Source organism: Poecile atricapillus, chromosome 8 (assembly GCF_030490865.1).
Source record: "Poecile atricapillus isolate bPoeAtr1 chromosome 8, bPoeAtr1.hap1, whole genome shotgun sequence".
Lineage (NCBI taxonomy): Eukaryota > Metazoa > Chordata > Aves > Passeriformes > Paridae > Poecile > Poecile atricapillus.
In genome coordinates, this window is record NC_081256.1 from 9,602,176 (window position 1) to 9,625,327 (window position 23,152).

At 43.3% G+C, this 23,152-nt stretch overlaps 1 protein-coding gene across 3 annotated transcripts in view; it reads right to left on the reverse strand.

Moving 5' to 3' along the window:
- EPHA4 (EPH receptor A4) overlaps window positions 1-23,152 on the reverse strand; it is a 105,942-nt gene that overhangs the window by 42,254 nt on the left and 40,536 nt on the right. For 2 of the 3 annotated variants that reach the window (XM_058844034.1, XM_058844033.1), the window contains exons 4-5: window positions 22,163-22,318; window positions 6,571-6,909 (exon numbers count right to left, since the gene is read on the reverse strand). In XM_058844034.1, coding sequence (XP_058700017.1) covers window positions 6,571-6,909; window positions 22,163-22,318 — 495 coding nt within the window. The remainder of the gene's footprint in view (window positions 1-6,570; window positions 6,910-22,162; window positions 22,319-23,152) is intronic. The other variant, XM_058844035.1, reaches the window with a different exon arrangement.

Here is a 23,152-nt window from a genome sequence, read left to right on the forward strand (position 1 = left end):
AGGGGGGATTGCTGCTCATGTCTGGCAGAAAAATGTGAAGCCCAAGAAACCCCACTCATTTAGATTCAAAATGAGAAAGTTGTATATAATTACCCTGAAATTCTGCAAGATGCTGTAAGAAATCACTCAGAGTGTCACGCTCATGGATCACCCCTTTTCCAAGTCCTTGCTTACTAGTTTTGATTTTCAGATCAAGCCTACTGAATTCAGGCTTGACACAGCTCCATTTGGGGAATAAGGAGACTGCTGGTCTATCATCCTTACTACAAACACCTTAAAGCAAAGTAACAACACCCCTTTGCAACTCCCTTTTCCCATTACCCTGACATTTTAAAGAAAAATGAACGCAGCCAGTAGTATTACACACACACACTTCCCATGCTCTGGACAGCTGGCATGCATCCAGATATTTGCCAAGAGATTATTTTAAATCAGGCTGGTTGGGAACTGGGTGGCCAGGGTGCTGTGACTGTTTATACACACCCAGCTACGTGCATGATTTTCCTCACGGGTTTGTGTGCCTGAAAAAGGACTACTGGAACAGACTATTTGTATTCCTTGTGGGGAACAAGTAACTGGAAAGGGTGGGACTGTGCTCGTAGCAAGTACTTAGAATAAAAATAAAAAACCTAAACTGACTCTTGGATGCCTGTGAAGGGGACAGCTAGACCAGCTGTGCCCAGCATCTGGAGTGCCTGGCCAGAGACACCAACTCACTCACTCCTCCTGCACCTCTCCCAGGCTGGGCCATCCAGCTGGGTGTCACCTCAACACTCTCCAAAGGTCCAAAGATTCCTGAGGAATAGCCTGGCCCAGCACCTTAATCCTTGCTTCCACAAAGCCCTAAATCCCACCAGCACGGCCCCATCCCCACATGGGAGCAAGGCAGGGGCTGGGCTGGAGAGCCCCCCTGCCATGGAATGGGAGCATCCCAACAGCCTCACCAGGCAAGGGGGATGGCCAGCACACACAGTTACTTATTTAGCTTACACTATTTCATAAGGTCTGTGAAACTGTGACACGAGTGTGTGATGAATTCTGTCCTCACATTCAAAATAGCCTTTGCTGGCTATTTGGAAATGAAGTCTTCCTTGGGGTTATACAGCCCTTCAAAAATCATGTTTCAACACAACAATAAACAGCTCTTCACCAGGACTGCATTAATAAAAATAACATTTTTTGTAAGAGCTGAGCATAAAACTATTAATCTGAATGACTACAGACCTTGTGATTTTTAAAATCAAGATTAACTTCTTTCAGCACCTCCCTATCAATAAGATTCTCAATATGCACATAAATATTACCACACACAAAATCAAAAAATGTTATGTTCACTCTCAGCAAACAGAAGTGATTCACTATTACTTATACAGAAACCAGGACAATGCACAAAGAACATGAGGGAGCTTAAAGAATCAGATGGATCGATCAGCCTTCAGAGTAACTGTTAATTTTATTTTCCAGTAGTAGTTTAAGGGTGCTCACGCAGACACCTAGAGAAAGCTCTGTGACTGAAATCTACTTAACAGTGTCTTTTGATGTTTCACTACAGAGCAATTCTTTATAGGTAAGTTATAAATATCCAGGAAAATAGTACATTAAAAAGAAAATACTAAAATCCTGAGCTTTCCTGGCCTTGGCATGCATTGCTTTTGATCTGCCTGAGCAACTATTATTTTTTTGACACAAGGAGTGCACACTGACCAAGGGCAATGTATGTCCATGAATTTTTACTGGCTGCAAATGCAGCTCAGCACAGGCTAAACCACACTGGCATAATGTAAGACCTTATATGCATTTTCTGTGCTGTTCTGTACAACACGTGAGGAATGCTAATCAGCATTTGAAAGGAAACGTGGGCTTTCAAAGAAGACCCACCAAAATGCAAAATGGGAATATATATTCCCCTACCAAAAAGTCCAGTAGAACTTATGAGTCATAACTCCCACTTCTTTCACCCCTACCCCTGCCATTTCTGACTTAAAATACCATCATCCTCAAGATTGGAATATTTCAGGTTTGAATTTTTTTTTCCTTTTCAGTAAAGGAATTAAGAACATAAACAACAAACAAACCTAAATGCTAAATAAAACTGAGTAACAGCTGACATTTCCCTTCCCTGTGCTGAAAGTCACTATTTTGGGTTCACCACAACTGCATCCTGCCCAGAAGAATACTCAATTCACATGGATCTTCCTGGGGGTGCTGAAACCCTGGTGGCACTGTGACCCATTTCAGCTCCTGCCTGGAAAGGGACACCGCAGGGCTGCAGGGCTCAGGGACAGCGTGGGGCTGGGGGAAAGGACTGCAGCACTGCCAGGCTCTGCCCAGGGATGAGACACTCTGAGACCAGGGAACACAGTGCACAAAGGGGCTGGGCAGAGGAGTGACAACAGGAGGGGGAATAACCGGGACAGGGAGCCTGAGATATTCCCAAGAAAGATTATTCCTGGATCCTGCTTGAAAACATCCAGGGTGATGCAACGGGAGAAGGAGTAAGTTTATTTATACTGTATTCTCATAGTAATGGGCACATCCTGCATCCATCCAACTCTGCCCATCCATTTAAAGAAACACAGAGCCCAAGGTAACTTAACAAGGTAACAAACCACCAGGCAGTTTATTCAGAAATATCAACTGCTTAAACTCCAACAAGCAAAGGAGCATGCAGGACACCCATCCCTCATAAAACACAAACAAAACAAAGAGAGCCAAGCAAGCAGGATAGCAAAATTGGATTTTAAATCTCATTTAGACCTGTGTAGGCTCTGCCCCCTACACTGCTGCCCTGCCTTGAGAATGCCTTTAGCATCCATGCAAAGCCTTGTCCCCGTGGCACTGCAGACAGAGGGACTGAGCAGGGAACCTGCCTCGCAGGCTGGAGACCCGAGCAGCTCAGCTGTTTAATCCTTTATAAAAATATAAACTGTTCAGCGCCTCTTCGAAAAAACCACACAAGCTTCCTGCATGCTGTGAACAAGATCTCTTTATTGAGAGCTTTACTTTTAATTTTGAACAGCTTCGCAGCATTATCCTTAGCAAAAAAAAAACCCAAAAAAAACAAGCCCAGAGACTTCTGAGCTACTCAGTCAACAGCCTGATAGAGTTCCTCATTGAAATTAGCTTCTCCTAGCAGAATTGCTGGACTGCATCTCTTCCACAAATCATTTCACAATTTTTTAAAGATGGTCAAAGTGCTGATTTAATTTCACTGAAAACTGAAAGCCCAAAAGCCACCACTGCTGGTGGTGAGACCCCCAATATCAGCACTTACAGCTCTCATTTTGCTAAGGACACTGGCTCCAAGTTTCAGGTGCTCAGTGTTCCAGCCTTGCTTTTTCTAACTTTTTAAATCTCACATGGGAAAAGAGTAATGGCTCCTAACTAAAAGAAAAAAAAAAAAAAAGAGAAAAAAAAAATTATACTAAAGATGCAGAACAATGAGCTGAATTAATTCAAAATTCTTAAAATATCACAACACTGAAGTATTTCACTAGGAGATGGAAATTTTTACTTGCTTCAAAGCCTGAAATTTAGCTCTTTTTTTTTAAAGCAAGCTATAAAAACCAATACCTTTTCCAAAGAAGCAGAAAAAAATACTTTTTCAAATTATTTTTGATCCTCCTTTGAATGGCAAATCTTATTTTCATTTAAAGACTTTTCTATAGTATTGGAAACTGAAAAGAGTTTCTAAACCAAGAGTGGAAAGTAAACTGCCTCATTTCATTATCTCAGGAATAAAATAACAAAAGCAAACAAAAACCCACCTGTGCTTTTCAACTGCACCTTTTATGTCATTGCAATGCATTCCATCAATTTTGTGCTGAATATACCACAAGTGATTTCTCATTGCTTTCTCCCTGTCTCCAAATGCACACCTTCCACAGGGGCTGGCACCAAGGCAAGCAAACAGACACCCAGATTTCTGATTCTCACATCAAAAACTGCTTCAAAAATGTCTGCCTGTTTTCTTCAAATTATATGGTTGCACATTTGGAAGCTCGAGTTGTTATGAGGAAGAATTCCCTTGTCTCTTGCATACTGATCATTTCTACTGAATTTAACTCAGAGATGTACCTCTTGCAAAGAGTTCTAGCAAATTCTCCAGAAGACAACACAAAAGCACTGATCATATGTAAAGAATTTTAAAAAAAACCTCCCCATATTGACAACTTTTTTTTTTTTTCTATCAAGTGTTGGGAAGCACAAGCACAGAGAGCACAACCAATGAAGTAATTTACAAATTTTCAGTGTTGGTGACATGGCTTCATTTTTATTAGTAAAACTAATAAAAGTTTAGGAAGAAGTGTTATTAAGGGAGGAGCTTGGCTCTAATCTGAATTTTGAATTGCCTTAAAGAAACCAAGGCAGTTTTACATTAGTATAAGAAAGGTGCAAGATCAAAACCAAGCCTGTGGCAGTGCTCCATCATGCCATGATTTCTTTATAATGAAATATAGTGAAAGAAAATTAGTGGCACAAGGATTTTAATGCACCCCAGACACACATTTACAATGATTAAACAGATCAGTACTTGTAAAACCCAAGGGTCTAACTTTACAAACCTTTACTCAAGCAAGCAGTTTCACCAAAATCAATGGGATTATTTGCATATGTAAGGCTATTTATCTCAGCTGGGATCTGTAGGTTTAGGCCACACATTTCTATTTAGATTTTATATGAAGCAGAAACCACAAAGTTCTATGAAGAACAGGAGAACACTGCACCTTGGAGTTAATTTTCATTTATACCAGTATAATTTTCTCTGTCCTTCTGATGCATTTGATAAACTGGGCATGTTTTGAAATTGGAAATGTTGGCAAAAATACAAATTTCCCGATGGGAAGAATACTACTCATGGATAATAAACAAAATCAATTCTTATTTGCATATTCAATCAGATTTTGGTTTGCATATAAAAGCATAAGATGGTAGAATTTTCACACGGTAGATGGATCCTGCTCGCTTATTCATGCATATATGCATCCACTAATCCTTACACATGCCAAAATCAGTCAGAAATACTCTCTTTGCTAGGCATTCATAGCACAAAAACACTGTCCCTGCTGCTGTTCTCAACCTTCTCTTTTCGTGTAGCGTATGACAGCAGTCTCCCAAGGCTTTCTCCCAAGACTCCCTAATAGCCCCTGCTCTCTATTAGTCTTCTTTTCACTAGGCAAAGTGGTAGTTTGAATTTTTGAATCATAATTTAAAAGGGATGCTGTCAACTGCATATGAAGAACAAAAAACACGGGACCAGATTTTCAAAGGCGCTTCAGCGTGGACTTGACAATTTCGCTTGTAACTGTCACTGCAAAACTGAACCTATCTCTCACTGGCAATATTGACATGTCCCAGACTACAGCTAAAATCTCCAGATTTAGACTATGCCTACCTGCTTTTCACACACACATACTAGGAAACTGAATTAAAAATATTTACATGGTCTGGTACTATCAAAATATGCAATATTAATACTGTCTCAGACACCGTAAGCCTGCTAATAAATGATACCCTGTAAGCTATGCTCTGAGGTGCTGAATGCCTGCAACATCTGTGGGACCTGAAGGCAATCAGCACCCTGAGCCATCAGATAACAGGTTTGACGGTCTTGTAGCCAGTCTGACAGTCTGGATATCTCATTTGCATTTAGAAGAGTGTCATATTCAAATGTATATAATTTTGTGCATTAAATTAAAAATTCAACTGGAACCCTGCGCGTTAAACCCTAGCTGTCTGCAAACTAAGAAATGTTTTCATGTAATTAAAGAAAAAGATCAAACAAATTAGCATCAAAACGAAATGGCAATCTGCTGCTGCAGCCTTTGCCCTTACTAGGTCAAGCATGGGGTACCAAAAAAAAGCAGAGCTGCCCAGGGTATCTGAAATAATCTCGTATACATAGAAATAGTATTTCACCCTCCCAGATGAATGAAATGCAAAAATCAGTCAGCATGAAGTTGAAAGCTCATATAGGATTTCTACAGCAATGCCAGCTCTGATCAATCGAAACATTATCAGCAGCAGGTTAAGGAGGTATTTATTTAACAAGGGGACAGAATCTAATTGACTTTCCAGGAGAGGAGAGCGAGCAGGCAGGCAAGCGGGCGCCCACTCGTTCCGCTCGTTGAATCTTACACAGCCCTTTTTCAAGGGGGGCAGGAGCACAACCCTGCCCTCCCCCAGCACGTATTTTGCCCTCTGCAGACACCAAGGACATCCTTGTGTCCCTGTACAGGGTGTCCCCTGCAAAGAGCAGAGCTGGTGGTGGGTCAGGGAGGGAACAGGGCAGCCGTGCCGTTGTGCTTCTGCAGAATGCCTCCCAGCGTCCTGCCCGCATGCTGCAGCACAGCCTGCTCCCAGACACAGCCTCCAAACCCTCCTCTCTCTCTCCCTGCCTCTCAAGCATTTAAACTACCCGTATAAATCACCAGAAAATAAGGGTTTGACCCAGTTACACATCTTAGGGCTCCTCGCATTCACTTGCTAATGCTAAATGTAATGGAAATCACAGCTTTCCTAAAAAACAGGCAGCAGGGATGGGAAGGGAATGGCTGTTGATGCTCCTACCTGCTTGGTTAGTTGTCACAGTGACTGACACAGCCTGGTCCTGGCTGGGGTTTTGCTTGGACACTCCGTTCACCGCCCAGACCTCAAAGGTGTAGTTGGTGTGTGCCAGGAGGTCAGTGATGGAGACTTTGGTGGTTTTCAGGCCGTTCTGCTGGGGGCTGAAGTGCACCCCACTGCCACAGGAGCGGCAGCGGCTGAGCTCGCCGGCCCCGCACCTCTTGCACACCACGTTGTAGGAGATGTCCTCCCGGCCACCTTTGTTCTGCGGGGGGCTCCACTCCAGGTTCACAGAGGTCTCATTGACGTTGGAAATCAGGTGCTGGGGGGCAGATGGAGGGCCTGAAAAGACAAAGTCCACGTGGTTTTAGTTAAGGGGAAAAAAAAAAGCTTACATAGTTACATTGGAGTTAAGGGTCCCAGACCCTGCAACTCCCATTTAAGGACAGCAAAGACCAAGCAGAATTTTACTTCTCTGTGTTCATAATGAAGGAAAAAAAAATTAACTAGTAAGTCAAACTCTTATCTCTTCATCTGATGAAATAACAGTATTTTCCAGCTCTAAATGAGCCTGAAAGCTCAGTATTGCAATTAAACAGGAGTGGGACTTTTTCCCTTTCACTTTTTATACTTGTTATAAAAAAAGTTAAATTTACATATTTTACACTCATTTTTTCCATGATCTCCTAAGCAAAGCATCAAATGCACAAACTTCTGCTTCACTTGAGATTTTCAAGGTCTCCCATTACCTACAGGCAGACTCTCATTGAAATTATTATAGAAATATCTCATTATATCTTTTTCCTTTTATATTTTTACACTTTATCTTTTTATATTTTTATAAAAATATAAAATATAAAATATGAAATATAAAATATAAAAAATATGGAATATGAAAAACACACTATTTTCCAGACAAGTTGATGTCAAATTATATTCCGTGAACACTGAAACTCATCAAGTAGGGACCTGAACATGACATTTCAGCAGGATGGAGATGTGAATAGAAAGACAGACACACATAACTAAGGCTTTGAAGGATGGAAAATAAAGTTTACAACAGGGGAGTGCTGGAGAAAAAACTGGAGAGGAAAATATGGTGAGCATCTGAAGGAAGAGCTGATAAAAGAAAGCTGGTCAGAAACAAGAGACCAGACGGCAATAAGGCTGGATTTGAGACACACGGTCAGCTTTTCCACCATGGGCACGGGAGACTTCAAGACCCATAAACACGCTGCCGGAGAGCTCCCAGCTGGTTCCAGCACAGGGACCATGGGATTAGAGCACAGAGGCAAAGGCAGGAGCTCCGTGGGCAGGAGAGGGCAGAGCCCAGAGGCAGCAGCCCCTCCAGCCCCTCTCCAGAGGTGCCCTGGCCAGCCCTGCCCAAGAGGACAAGCTGCCGCCAGCGCTGCCCTGCCTCGCGCCGACCAATGCACAGGCACAAATCCTGTTTATGTGCTTCAATCCCCACAGGCCCCAAACCCACAGGCAAATTAAAAATGCAGAACAGCTAATCCTGCAACTCTTAATCTAATTTCAATATAGTTGAGACACACGTTTTGTACCCTTAAATTTAAGGCAGATGATTCAGAGTGAAGCCATGAAAGAGATGGGTATTTGATCCATCCCAAGAAGCTGCCCTGACCACCAGCAGGCAGCCTGCTCTGGGGCAGAGCACACAGCTACTCTGACACACACAGTGCTTTGGGATGGGGCTGTAGGTAAGCACTGCATCAAACAGAAATGAAACAATGAGAATGAAGATTGCAAAATGTATCAATCCAAACCGGAACACAGTAAAAATACCTGTGCGTAGTAACTACTGATAGTCAGAGCTTTACATACAAATATTATTAGCAGAAAAATACTGGAAATAATTTTGGAGAAAGCCACAAATTCAAGACACAAGAAAGCTCATGAAAACTTTTTAAGTTTCATCAAAAAACCGTCAAATGATGGTTGCAATTCAAAAGAAGTTCGACTAGATCTCCTTTCAGAAAAGGAAGGAAAGGAGAAAGTTCTGGCAAATTTGTTAAACATGATGAAACTATGAATCTGGCAAAAAAGAATCAGCCAGCACCAACAGTTCCATTAAGTGTATAAATAAGTAAGTCATAATCTCTCATATGCCAAAGGCAGAAAAACAGTCATCGTGGTAAGACAGGAACCAAATACATTGAAAACATGAAATTCTACTGAAATTACAAAGTGACTCATCAAGTGTAACAGCAAAAAGGTTAAGCTGTTAAGGGATGACTATGGGGAAGATTAATTGTGGCTCCCTCCTCAATTTATCAGGTTCATCTCGAAGCCTGAGGCCTGAACAGGCTGCATGGGACAAGGTTTTGAGAGCTGCATCCTCAGGTCTGTGCTTGAAGCCACCAGGATGTAACACATGCCCAATGGGAGACAGAACTTTTATTTTGAGAGGTAGGTAGAATCTTAAATGACACAGAGGACAAATAAATCTTCAGTACCTAAATGAAAGGTCTCTGTTGCAGGAGTAGCTAAGCAAGGATTTTTTGTCCATGTTTATTTCAAAAATACAAAATTAATATATTTATTTTGAAAGGAGGGAAATCCTCCCTTCTTGCCAAACCCTTGAAACACTCTGAGTTAATCAGGTTTGACAGGTAGAATTACTGCAAGAAGAGAGAGCTGAGTCCAGCCCCTGAGCCACAGAGCCCTCCTGCCTGCTGCACCACCAGGCTGCCATTCATGGCTTTTATTTATGCACTGGCAGCATTTTGAACTCTTAAGGACAAAACCCTTTTACTCAAAGATCAGTTACTGAACACAGTAAGAGAAGTTTCCTGATCCAAAAACTAGACGAGAAAGAAAAAGGGAAGAAATTGGTTTTAATCTCTATTCATCATGTGGAGATGGAGGCAGGGAGAGATGTGGTAAGACAAGGGCAGACAAGACATGCTTTGCACATCTGGACAGTAGTTAAAGCTGTCCCAGTTCCCAGCCCAGTGCCTCTGTCCCATAACCAGCTCTCCTTTCCCCAAAAGTTGGCTTTGCCGGCTCCCCTGGGTACAAGAAAGTGGTCTCTGCTTAGCCTGCAAATACATGAGCTTTCTTTTCAAAAACAAACTCTGAGTGCAATGAGGTGGAAGACACTCCTGAAATCGTGAACTCAAGCGGCAGCGCTGAGCAGGAACTGAACCAAACTCTCTCCACCCCAGACTTCCCCAAACTGCCTCACACCTGGGCCCTCTTCAGGGCAGGCAGGTGCACAAGGTGACAACACCTGTCCCTCTGCACTGCCAAGGGAACAGGAAAACCAACAAAAGCCCCTGGGGGGAGCAGCAGCCTCAGCAGGCTGCAAGCCCAGGTGCACACTGTACAGTGAAGGCCTGCCCTGGCCAGAGCAGCAGCCAGAGACACTGGGAGCTGAGGCTGTCCTCCCAGAGGCTGGTCAGGACCTGGCAGCAGCAAGAAACAGAACAGAAGCTGCTCCTGTGGGAAATATCAAGGGCCTGATAGCGAGAAAAAGCAAAGGGTGTTTTCTTAAAGCGTTTACCCTCTGCAGTCACACACGTGAGAGCATCGAGTCAGAGTACAGCCAGGAGAGCTGAGATAAGGTGGTGCCAGCGCAAACACCTCCTTCCCCATGCAGCACCAGCTCTGCCAGGGCCAAGAAGATCCCCATTTCAGGGGGGTATTCCTGAAGTAAAGACCTCCATGGGAGGAGAGTTCATACTGCACAGCTGCGGTCTGAAAGATGGGCCTCTTAGCTCAGATACAGCAGCCAGTTTGGGGTTAAACTCAGACTGTCTGATGTCCATTAAGATATTTTCCAAGGCTCTAGGTCCAGTTTCACATGGGAAAATGTGCCAGAATGAATCAAGCTCCTCAGAAGCAAAAAGTCAGTAATTAGTATGTGGGACAGGGCACTGCAGTGTCTAAACAGAGATGCGACGAAGCGGAAAACCAGGGAAGCAGATGCTTGCAGGTCACAGAGATGAGTGCACCACCTCCAGCATGAAAAGGAAGATGCGGGGGAGTCTCCAAATGGTGGGCTGACACTACAGTGAGGGGAAAAGCAATTTCTTTTCTTCCTGGAGCATAGTCATCAATGGAGCTGTTGGCACAGGGAGTGGGGAATAGCTTCAGATTGATGGGCCTGGTTTCAGATGTTGAAACACAGGGCGTATCTGGCTCCTTCAATGGTGATCAGGATTTGCTTTGTGTCTGACAGCAGAGCCGCTGCCCATAGATGAGACAAACCCTTTCAGGGCCATGGCAGGCTGCAAGGGCCAGGATAGCACCTGGATGAACCCAGCTAGCAGGATCCCACAGGAACAGCATCCTGACAGCCAGACCATCACCCTCACACCAACCTGTGTCCTCTGGCAGAAAAATCTAGCTACGGGGCAGATGAGAGAGGAGACAGGGACCCGTGCCTCTGAATCACCACCACCATCTGTAATTTTGTCACAAGTCCCATGATCTGCAGTATTTTTCATAAATCTCCTGCCAATGGAAGCATGCTATTGCATGGGCTATTTGGCACTGTGGAAGAATGGAGTTAATACTGCCACACTGCCTGGAACAGTTTGAAAATGTGACAGATCCTACAGGAAATCAAATATAAACCTAAACATTTTAATTCTGACAACAAATTAATTTTAAAATTAATTTTAAAAGTAATTTTATGATGTTAGGAAGGCAGGTGCTGTTGTTTTCCCTGCACAGGACAACAGAATCTGAGGGATGGATCTGCAGAGCCACTCAGTCTTCTCATGTCAGTGACTGCAAAGGGACACAGTTTGATCATGGGCCCTGAAAGCCAGATCCCCCTCCAGCCCCTTTAACCAGCACCCTGAACGGACAGGGGGGAGCCCCCTGTGGGAACACAGGGAACGGAAGTTTTCAATTTTATTCCTTCCTGGGGCTCCATAAATCTTGCTTCACAATAAACCCATCAAAATCAAGTGAGCCATGAAGCAAATGGGAAGGCCCTGGGTGGAGCAGTTCACTGTGTGTGTCAGGGCTGAAGGAAACACTGAAGAGTCTGTTTAGCAACAAATAATCTTCATCAAGCTAATCTTGCTATCTTCCTCAACCCTCCTATTAGATTTCCTTAAATGTATTGGGCAATGCAGATTGTTTGGCTTTCTCTTGATGCAATAGGCTATAGCCATTACAGCTATCTGTCTTTCATCCACAGATGGAGAGATCTGCCTGTCTTAAGGACAATGTTGTACCCAATGTCAAACAAACATTCACAGAAACAAGAGTTTTTAAGACGTTAATAGCATAAGCACTACTTGTATTAAAAAGACTGATGTATTTTAGCACTCTTTCTACAACTTCAGGCAGTATTTTAACTTTTCATCCATCAGCATTTCTCTCCCTCCCTTCCTACACTCAAGTCTCTCTCCAGTCAGAAGCCTCCCACACGCGCCTGTACAACTGACAAGGACCTGGTGAAAACCATGACAAGGACACATACCAACACCTGACTGTCTCCTTCCTTCCTTCCAGACCACAGGAGATCCCTGTGTGCCAGCTCTCTGTGGATTACAGGTCTCTGTGGGCACACTCAAGGAGCCTTGGTGATGCACACCAGGGATCAAGCCTGGTCCAAGCACGGGAGTGACTCACAGACAGTTTCCGCAGTGAAGACCAGGTAATGAACTCGCTCTCCAGGACTGAAGCAGCACCTGTGGGGTGCAGATGGCAAGGTGTCACCCCAGGACACAAGGGGACACAGCTGGGAAGCAAACAAGGCTGCAGACTAACACTGGGCATAATAACACCTCAGTAAACTGTTTATTTGCAAGGAGTACAGTATTTTCCATTTAAATCAGCTTCCCTGAAGACTAAGGGGCATCAGAGGCAGTTGAGCCAAACATTCAGTGGGTTGTTTGCTGTTTGGATGCCATCCAGCTGAGAACGTTATCCCAAAGCCCCTTTCTTCCTGTCCCCAAAAGATAGCAGCACAAATGTAGGAGGCTCAGCCTCACAAATCTGGCAGTCATTTTGCCAAGGAGAAAGAATGTCTAGTCTACTCCAAAGCAATGAATGATTTCAAAGAGAGCACAAAGGGGATCAGCTACAACAGAGTGAATGTCCCTGCTGCCCTGAGGGATCAGCATGCCCAGCCCTTCATGCACACCACAGGGCACGGACAGAGCCCAGGACTGCAGCGTGCCCAAGGACAGGGTCTAACCAGGGCAGGCCAGCACTGCAAGTGCAGCACCACCACAAAGGCACAGCTGATAAATGCCATACACCACAAACCCATCCAGTGCCGTGGCAGAGGACATGCTGTAGCTGGGCTCCTGAAGCTGGAGGAGCTCCAGGGAGACAGGCAGGTGGGCACAGTTGGTTGGGTGTGCAGGGAGACTCCAACCAAGTCAGCTCTCCCTTCCTCCCTACAGCTGCAAACCCCACAGGTCCACACAACCAAAAATATCCCTGAAAAATAACCCTGGGATTTGAAGGTAGACTTGTAAGTGCACTGTGCTGGGGAACTGTATTTAAATGGTTATGACAGAGGTTTTAATATCCCTGGTTTTACATCTTCCTTTTTTATTACTGATCTGCCCAGCAAGGTGTTTCTCTCAAAGTCTCTGTGGGTGTATGCGGTAAATTCAATTACAGTTTTCTACAAGGAGACCAGACAGACTTGTTTGACATCAAGAATACTGTCTTCACTAAACCAGTTAATTTAGTTCAGCAACAGTGTATGGTTAGGAGGCGTGGATTAAAGCACAGAGAACGGAGATGAGAAAGAAATGATTCCCAGCAAAACAGCTCCCAAGTGACCTTGTTGTCCTGTAAAATGAGAAGAAATAAGAAAGCCCGTGCAGCTTGCTTCTCTGCTGACCCAGGTTGACAGGACTCCTGACTCCCACTTCTAGGCAGCTCCAGATTTTTGGCAAACAACTTCTGTCCACCAAAGGTAGACACAAGTTAAAAAAATCCTCTTTCCTTTTCTCAGAGGTCCCATGGCCACAGGACTGAAGACGAAGGTTTTGGTTTAGCCAATTTTATCAGGTACAAGTAACCCTTATATAGTATTTTCTTATATTGAAAAACAAAAACATCACAAAACAAACCAAAATCATTTCAGCACAGGGTTCTGACACTTAGTTCCTTTAAAGTAAATTTAGCACTTTCAAGAAACCCACCCTGGTGGCACCCAAAATAACGCTCTCTTAGCCACAAATAGCTGCCTGTCTGCATGTTTCTGTCACAGCCTGGCACAGGGCTCCTTCAGGAGCTCCCTTTTTTATGCCAGCTTAGTTCTTCAGCCATCAACAATGGTAGTGAATTATTCTGGCAGCAACATTACCCATTAAGGACTGAACTGATATTATCAGTATTAGGACTGTAACCACATCTGTTTACTACTAGCCTGTGTTATAGTTGAGATTTATTACCTTGAAAGATCTGGCTGTGGGAGGAGATCTATTAAAAACACAAGCTGAAACCCACACTCTCCATGGAAGTGCTAATGGAGATATTTCAAATATATACCCTCAAGAAGGCAAGTCTTTGTTAGGAGCATCCTGTCAGTCACCAGATCAGTGTGTTTAAAATGTACCTCCTTTATAAGAGAGATGCTTTCTAAAAGGTATGTGACTAAGTAACTAGGGGGATGAAACTTTTGAACCCTGGAAGGAGAAAATTATTAAAAAAATACTTTAGTCCATCTGCGTGGGCACGTGTGTAAAAGCACATTTCTCCAGCAGGTAACGGATGTCTCTGCAGCCAGGGCAGTGGATAATTATTTTCTAGTGGGTTGTCACACTGCATTCAGCCTGTGTTCACCTGACAGTGTGAAATCGGAAGGAAGCTTCATTGGCAATTCCCACCAGACATCAGAAAACCTCAAGCATGTAGAAAAGACTTTAATCTTCTTAAACCATTCCTGCACTCTCCTTGAAGAAAATATCACTTCTTTTTTGAGGCAGAAAAAGCAGACTTTAGCTTGATAAGGATTCAAAATTATTTTAACAAACAAAAAATATTAAAATACTGTATTAAAAATAATACATTAACCTGCTACAGTTGGAAGCTAACTTCACCCTAAAACTGTGAAAGCCCTACAAAAATACTGTCAAATGCAGCTGTGCATCAGCTATGGGTGTTTGCTAATCGAAGTCAATCAGGCAGACGAGGAGGCCTCAATGGGCTTTGGACCAGGACTGACAAAAGGATCCTCTTTATGAGCCTGCTCCAGAGACTGACCCTCTTCATCTGCCGTGATTTCAAAGGGAACTGAGGGTATTCAGAAATCTTGAGCTAATTTGCTACATAATAAACAAGATTCGTACAACAGGGAAGGCTGCTATGACTCACCGTCGTTTAAAAGGAGCCTAGGATGAACTGGCCTGTTTTGAATTGGCAGCTTGGCCTTGGCTGCACTACAGAGGAGCAGCAAAGTCTTTGATAAGTTAAAGGAGCAGCAGGCACCTGGGAGCAAGCATCCAACTGTCTAATAGCAAGGAAACCTGACTAGAAATGCACTGTCAGAACCAGGGAAAAGTTTAGCACATCTGCCATACAAGATCTGAGAGCTAGCTCTTGTGTGTAACACAGCAAGAATAAAGAGACCAAATAAAGAGGTGTACAAAAAAAAAAAAAAATCCATACAATGAACGCTTCCGAAGATCTTTGCAGCATATCTGCAGAGAGCAATGAAATGCCAGTGGAAGTTCATCAGGTGCCTTTGAAGGGGCTGGCTCAGGCACAGAGGCAGCACTAGGGCTCTGCTAAGGCTGTTGGTGGTGTTACCAGCCTCACCCATGGGGTCACACTGCTGCTCTCTCAGAAAGGCCTCACCACGATGCTGCTGTATGGATGCCCTTTAACAACTCTAATAAATGCTCTTTAATTTGATCATGATCCTAGAATCATCTCCCTGGGGGCAGGGCTGAGCTTGAAATAGAGAGTTTACTATTTTCAGAGAGAATGGAAAGAAAGTAATTATTAAATAATCAATGTCTTTAAACTCCTTAAGTTCGGTGACTAAAATGTCTGGCAAAGCAGTGCCAGGCACAGTGTTCAAGAGGAAGCACTTTCACCTCCTCTTTCCATCTCATAAGGCTTCACTGAACCTGTACAGCAGTGGAGCTGTCAATGATGTTTCAGCATGCGAGCTGCAATGCCCTTCAGATATGCCTTTGTTGTTGATCTCTAACCATCTGAAAGAAAAGTTCTAATGCACAGTAAATACCTGGGTCCTGGATGTTTAAGCCTGCAAATAAAGCCCACACTTTCCCATGACATTGTGTATGTTGCTGCCACTAATTGCTGCTTTCAGCAGCTGTGGACAGGTCCCCCGTTGTTGTGGGCTAATTTACACAAGCAAAGGCAGCTCGGACAACCCTCACTTCTTGTCTGCCTGGTTATTCCTGACCATTTATCATTACAGATTGTGTGTTTTACAACCGATGAGACCAAAGCCAACAGGCCGCAAGATGCAGCAGCCACTTAAAATACCAGTCATCTGCTCCATTTCCACCTTCTCTCCTCTCTGTGCATAGTTAGCTTTACAACTGGGTTATAATAAGGCAAATGATTTGGTAAACAATTCTTCATTTATTTACTTGGGCAAGGTTCCTTTGACTTCAACGGGAGTTCTGCCAAGCCAGGGATCCTGGACCAACGCCAGTGACAAAATGCCCATTTCACTGGAATGTACAATTTCCTATTTACTTGCCAAAAGTCCCCTGGTTACCAGGTTCACAATAGGCTTTGTTCTTTTCACCCAGAGAACAATCCAATTAATGTCTCCTCTCCTAAAGAGGCTAAAGAAGTTAAGCAAAGAGGTCCAGTTACCACTGGCAGAGGTATGGCCAAACTGATGTTTGCAGGTACCACTCCTTTGGGGTCTAGGCTTCTCTTCCAAGAGCTGCCATAAAAGAGCATTTTGCATTGTCACGTATGCTGAGACATGTTATCACATCTACTCGAATGCACTGTGCTGACACACAGACAATACCACCTGTGTTCACTCACTCTTTTGAGATAAAAAGAATTCCACTGCGGAAACCAGAAAGTTATCAGACAGTCTGACAGGAAAGAAATCCAACCAGAAAAATAAGTTGTTCTGTAATTGGCCCAGCTGCTGAATTTCTTACTCTGTTTGCCCTCTAATTTATTTCAACAACTCTACAGAACTGGGTCCTGACTAACCAAATCAAAGCCCCCACTTAATTGAGTAAATGTCTCTGTTAATTTAAGGCTCTGGCCAGAAAATCAGAAGACAGCTAATAAACAGTTTCTGTATTTAAAGGAGTGATGATTTCGAGTCTACTGATTATAAACACACACTGTCAAATTACTCTTGTCTCTTCTCTTCAAGCCATAACCACTCCCCTTCTTATTCAATTCCTTCAGCCCGTCCGTCACACACAAGGGGAGACAGCTTTCTCCTTTGAGATTCCCATCACTCACAATCCCTTTCTCTCGGTCTGGCAGCGATGCAGTGATGGATGGTCTATTTTCCCAGCCTACGTGGAGAAGAAAAATCATTCTCTCCTTACAGCCACTACCCACTGTTCCCTCCGCTCTTGTAACTGCTGTGCTACAGCTTAAAAGGCATTCTGATGTACGATGTACATAATGAACAATATCACAGGATTGTTTTAAGAACAATATCATTTACTCAAGGTGCAAACATATATATATATAAAGATGTGGAAGAGTTATTATGTCATAAATTTAAATTCTGAAGATCAAAAGCTTTACTGGCACACACCTCTTACTACAGAGAGCAGGATCCAGAGGACCGCAGTAGTGCCAGCACAAGTGTTGAAATGTTGCAAAGCCTGTGCAAAGCCTCCTGTAATGCAGTAGCCAGCACAATTGTGTGTGGTGTATCCTGCTTGCTTTTTTCCTAGCAGCCACAACGGTGATAATCCACATCCCACTGGAAACTTAGAAAAGGAGCCAGATAAGTTGAAGGAAAAAGAGCACATTTGCTTATTTATATTGTTTAGAGCCAAAGCAATCATTATAAGCATGTGCTCAAATAATCAGCTCCTATGCAATTATTAATTTGCAGCCACAGTTATTAGGTAGGTAAATCCACTCTTTTTTTGAAAATGCAGGTCAAATATTTATCTCTGAGATACATTAAATGTAACACAAAACTGCATTAAATGTATATATTAGACTGCAACATTAACAAAATTGAAGTGTTTAGACCTTTCAGACCTTTTTTAAAGTCTTGACCTTGGAAACAAATAAGGACAGTGTTATTTTAATGTGCATTCAAATTTTAACAACACAGTCACACAGCTCTAGTGGAATTCACATTGAGTTTCCACTGTAGATTGCTCATCATTTCATTATGGTTCATTATGCTGATAACTGTCAGAAAGCATTAGAAGCAGGAGCCTTGAGTAATAGCACTGAAATGGTAATTTAAAAACAATATACTTTCTGAAGGAAATACAGCAGTGCACTAAATTCAATTAGAAGAGGGGAATGTAAAGACAAGTAAGTGATGTTTGCTGTTTGAAGTCAGGCTATTCAGTTTCTTGATAACCTAGACTGGAGAAGGTCCTTTTAAGGCACTCTTCTCTTGCCTCTCACTAAATCTCTTACTATTTCCAAACTTCTCCAGTATAAACTGTCTTTAATGCAACCGTTTTTGAAATATTTCAGGCCATGACAAAATATCAGTCAATCCATCACTCCCTGTTTGAGTGATACAACTGACTAAATTATTCAGGGTCATTTACTGAGGCAGATTTCAAGCTGGACAGTCCATGATGGTAATCTCTCTTTTGTAAAGGGCTCCCAATTAAAAATCATTAATAATTTGAATCAAACAGACAATATAAACAATACAAAACCGTCCCATTCTCGCTCATAATCTGAGCATTGTCTGTTAAGAGTTAGAGAACCCAGCTCATTAATGGTGGGGACACAGGAGCAACGCCCATTAATTTGGGTGGGAACTGCACCTGCCTGCACCAGGCTGCAGTTCACAGGATATCTCCTTACAGAGAAGGGAATTCAGGGACAAGGGCCATGATTGAGACTGATTTGTTTTCCTGCCTCATGGATTCATGTGTGGCTAAGGCAATTTATTCTCCATTACATTGCTAACCTTATGAAAGACCCTTCCTCTCTGCAAGTACTGAAATATAATGAAAGTCTGTAGAGTTGCCTTGACATTAGTTTTGCAATGCTTCTGAAAGGGAAAGGCATCTGTGTTTTCCATGGTTTGGGCTCAGGTGCATTACAAGTCAATCATCCCATCCCATGCCCAAGTACACAGCTGACAAGCCCACTGTGCTTCAGAGCTCAAAGTGTGAATTCCCAAGTTTGGCCAAAGCAGCAGATCCAGGGTGGCTCTGCCCCTCGGTGGTGACACATGGATGACTATCCCCAGGAGGCAAGTTTGAGGGGAAAGATGCACCAGTAAACATGTGCATGCCAGAGTCTCTGGCCTTCAACACAGCCCACTCCTCTGTCTCTACGCCCACACTGCCACATCCTGCTCTTACTTGCACAAACTTTACACCAGACATAATTACTCACTCTAGCAGAGCTAAAATAGAGCAGAATACTAAAAGCAGACTTTGAGTAACTTGTTTAGGAGCCTGATACCTGGCTTAGCTGAGATTAGACATGGTTTTTACAGATCAGCAAGGGATGGTGATGTCAGAGAGTAGTATTATGGAAAGGTAAAACTCTGGAGCACCTCTCCTGGCCAGCACACCAGGAAGTAGCTACTGCTTTTGTTACTTATCCTAGGAATCGAAAGAAAGGAAAAGTAAGCAGAATTCTCCAACTCCCTTTCATCCACTAACACAATCAAGCTAATGGAAAGCCCTAACAATCTTCCTCCCCCAACCTAGAAGGCAAGATAAGTGACAAGACCAGCCAGTTTACTACTAAAGGAAATCAATAGCCAAGGGTCAAAGCTTTACAAAAACACATCTTAAGAAGGCTGAAGTTCTTAATCTTAAAAAGTGTTTAGTAATAATAAAGAAGGGATCAATCCACAGACCATTCCAGGTGTTCTTTCCAAATTATCCAATGTTACTTTTATTCACCTGGTCTAATAGTTCTCCAAGTGAACAGAAACCTGATTTTACAAGCCAGTGGAGCAGAGTCTATCCTTTTGCTAGAAGAATGGATCTCAGATACTGTGTTTTATTTCTTCATTAGCGTGCCGTCACACTGAGCGATTACTAAATGCAGGCCCGAATGAGAATACCAGAGTTAAAGAGAGCATAATGAACAAAGAAGGTGCCAGATTATTATGGCTGTCAGCACAAGGGAATTGGGTTTGTCACCCGGTTTAACCAACTGGTAAGAACTGATTACAGTCTGAATCCACCTGAAAGCACCTTTGATGTTTATGCTCCCTTCTGTCTACACATCTTGTCAGGAAAGTCAGATGAACGTCTCCCTTCTTCTGAAGAGTGTTCCTCCAGCAGAGGCCCTGTGAATGCTGTCACTTGCCCCAGATACACGGGCAGAAGGCCACTCAGAGAGGGAGCGTGGCAAAGGCAGAGCCCACAGAGCCCTGTTTTGTACCTGGGCAGCACCACCTCCCTTCCAGCACAGCTAGGGCAGGGCTCAGGGGGCTGCCAGCGGGCACAGCAGCCCCACAGGCCAGCTCAGAACACCTCCTGCCTCATCCTTCACCTTGGATTGCAGAAAAAAAGCCCTTCAGCTACAGGAAAACTCAAAGCTACAGAACAGGACCTCCAGAGACAGGCCTGTTTTCCACGAGCAGGAGTCCATAGGATTTTGGTGTTGGCTTGCTTCTGCAGGCAGAGTCCTGCTAGGCTGCTGCAGAGATGAAAACAGAGGCCAGCACCACAGCCTTTGCCTGTTCTCCTCCCCTCTTTGTATTTTTGAGGTAAAAGACCAAGATCAGGAACTCCAGCTTTGTCTGACCCCCCAAGACAGGACTGGAGAAGAGTGCCTGCAGCAGACCCAAGACTTGGCAAAAAAGGGCTAAGCTTGCAGGGGTGCATTTTGCAATACCAGCAAACATACATATCATTTGCTTACGATTTCCCCATCTGGAAATGTTTTCCTCTCTCCTCCTACTTCACTAACTGCACATGCCTATTTAAATTCAACCAGTTGATTACTAATTTGATTTCAATTTGGTCAAGATATCATTCACAAGGACCAGGGCTTTGAAAAACTTTTGTTGGTATAATGTTATTTAGGGTTTTGTTGTTTCAGAAAGACATTTTTCCTATCAAACTGGTCACATTTTAGATCTAGTAGTGTAAATTATATTATAGAAAGCATGTTCTTGCCCATTTAGGCAAGGTTTCACAATACAGTTAAGCTCCATTCCCAGTCAATACTTGGCAAGGGATATATGCACCACTCTGCTTCCTACTAAGCAAAAGCAGCTGCTCTTGGCTATGCCCTGGCCTCCTCAACCACCACCCAGCAAAACTCACTGCTGAAAAGAAGGAAATCACTGCAGAACAGCTGGAATCAAGGGGGTGTGGGGAAGGGATGAGTGCTAACTTAGTTATGGACATATTCTGTTTCTGCCTTGTAAGGGAGAAAGTAAGGTTTAAATAAATGTGAGTCATCTCTCACAAAATTAATTCTCAATATATTAAAATGTTTCTAAAGAAATATCTCGGCCTTCCCTCACTCAGACACACACACACACACACACACACACACACACTTTCTCTACATAAACGTACAGCTGAACTCCAAAAATCTGGAAACACTTCCAATAGCTTTCAGGGAAAGCCACACATGGATAAAATACATGGTAAAATACAGCCCTTTCACTTATTGTTTCAAACTGCTCTGCTCCTAAGAAAGTGAAAGCCAAAGAACTAGATGATCACAATTTAACACCAGGACATGCCTGGAATCCCAGGTCTTTGACTGCACGAGCCATTAACCAACACATAGGACAAGAAGTTTATCCAGCAACCCTGTGACTGTGCTCAATGCATCTCTCCTTCTCCCTGATGAAGGCATTTTGGTAGAGCAAAATCCAAGCAAATTCCATTTGCTGCACATGATGTATTTACCTACACAGGATGAAATAATGTATAAATATATATATAAAATAAACTGTGCATTGGGAGTTGTTTCATTAAAGTTTAAGATTTATTATTACCACCCCTTTCAGATGAACACTTAAGTTTCCAAGGGTCACCAGCTATATTTCAAGCAAATTAGATATATAATGAGATTATAAATATTACCTGTTTACCTGAGGTCATACCATTACAAGGAAGGCTTTCACAATTTCTACAAATATGGATATTTTGAAGAGATGAAAGGTGATGTGATCTACTGGCCATGTGCTCAGACTGGAACTAAGGCCTGTATTTTACTTCTACCTGTGTTACTAAGGTGTGCAAGTCCTTCTTTTGTGTCTCCTGATTTATTTACACTGCAAGCTCACAAGGGTCAGCACAACCATGCCACCATTAGGAACTGAGGGCTGAGAACTAACACTGCCACTCAGAAGGGTGAGCCAAAACGCAACCTGCATCTGCAAAGGGCCATAAGAGCTACTGAATGCTGAATACTGAAAGGAGAACGCTTTTTAGAGACACAGAGAAGAAATGGGTGATAAAAGGGGCAAGAGATTGTTCAAAGCTGAACTTACGAGTGCAGGGCATGGAGGCAGCATCGTTTTCCGCTCGGAAAAAGCCCCGGTCGCAGGTGCAGGACGTGGAGCCTTCCCAGATGGAGTAGCTGTGAGGCGGGCATTTGGCACAGGCAAAATCTGTCGAGAGAGCCTTGTAGTATCCGATTTTGCAAGCTAGATGGAGGAACAGGAAGGGAAAGTGTTACTGGCCTGGGCTGTGATCATAAATTGCTAGGTTACCCATTCAACATCAAGGCAGGAGACATTTCAAAGAGATCTAATGATGTCCTCTTAGCCCCAGGTGAAGAATTAACAATCATCACACTCTTAATGAGTAGTCCTATGTCAGGGGATACTGATTTCTAATTCCAACAAGAGCCATTTTAAAAGCTGGCTTAGAGGTGGCAAAAAAAAAAAAAAAAAATTACACTCTTCTGTTGACAGTGCCAGAAAATCAGCTGCCCCTTTGTGCTCTACTGTGGAGTTGCATGTGGCTTAACCCATGTCCACCTGCACCCCACATACACAGAGCTTGACAAAACGGGTGCAATTGGTTTATTCCATGACCACTTAAGGAATAGCAGCTGACGATCAAACACTGCCAATTTTTAAGTGGGAGTGGAACAGGAACCCAGCATGCCCGGAAATGGCACATCTCCCTCCTGGCAAGGCAGAATTTGGCTCTTTCTCCCCAAGGGAGATCAGCAATGCTCTCCCCTGCTCAAAGCTGGGGCACAGCAGTAAGTGCACCACTGCCACCCAAGCCCATGTGCGGTTGCCAAGCTTTCGGTGACATCAGCTTCATAAAAGCAGGACTTACACAAAAGGCTACTTTTACATCACTTGGAAAAAACTCATTGGCATCACTAATAACATATTTTCATGGTGGCTAACAGGTATGTCATCCTAGAAATTTCTCCCTTGGCTAGAGAAATTTCTCCCACTGGCTTTTAGCACTGCAGAGAAGAGAGAAAATTCCCAGGCATGCAAACTAGTAAAAAAGAAAGG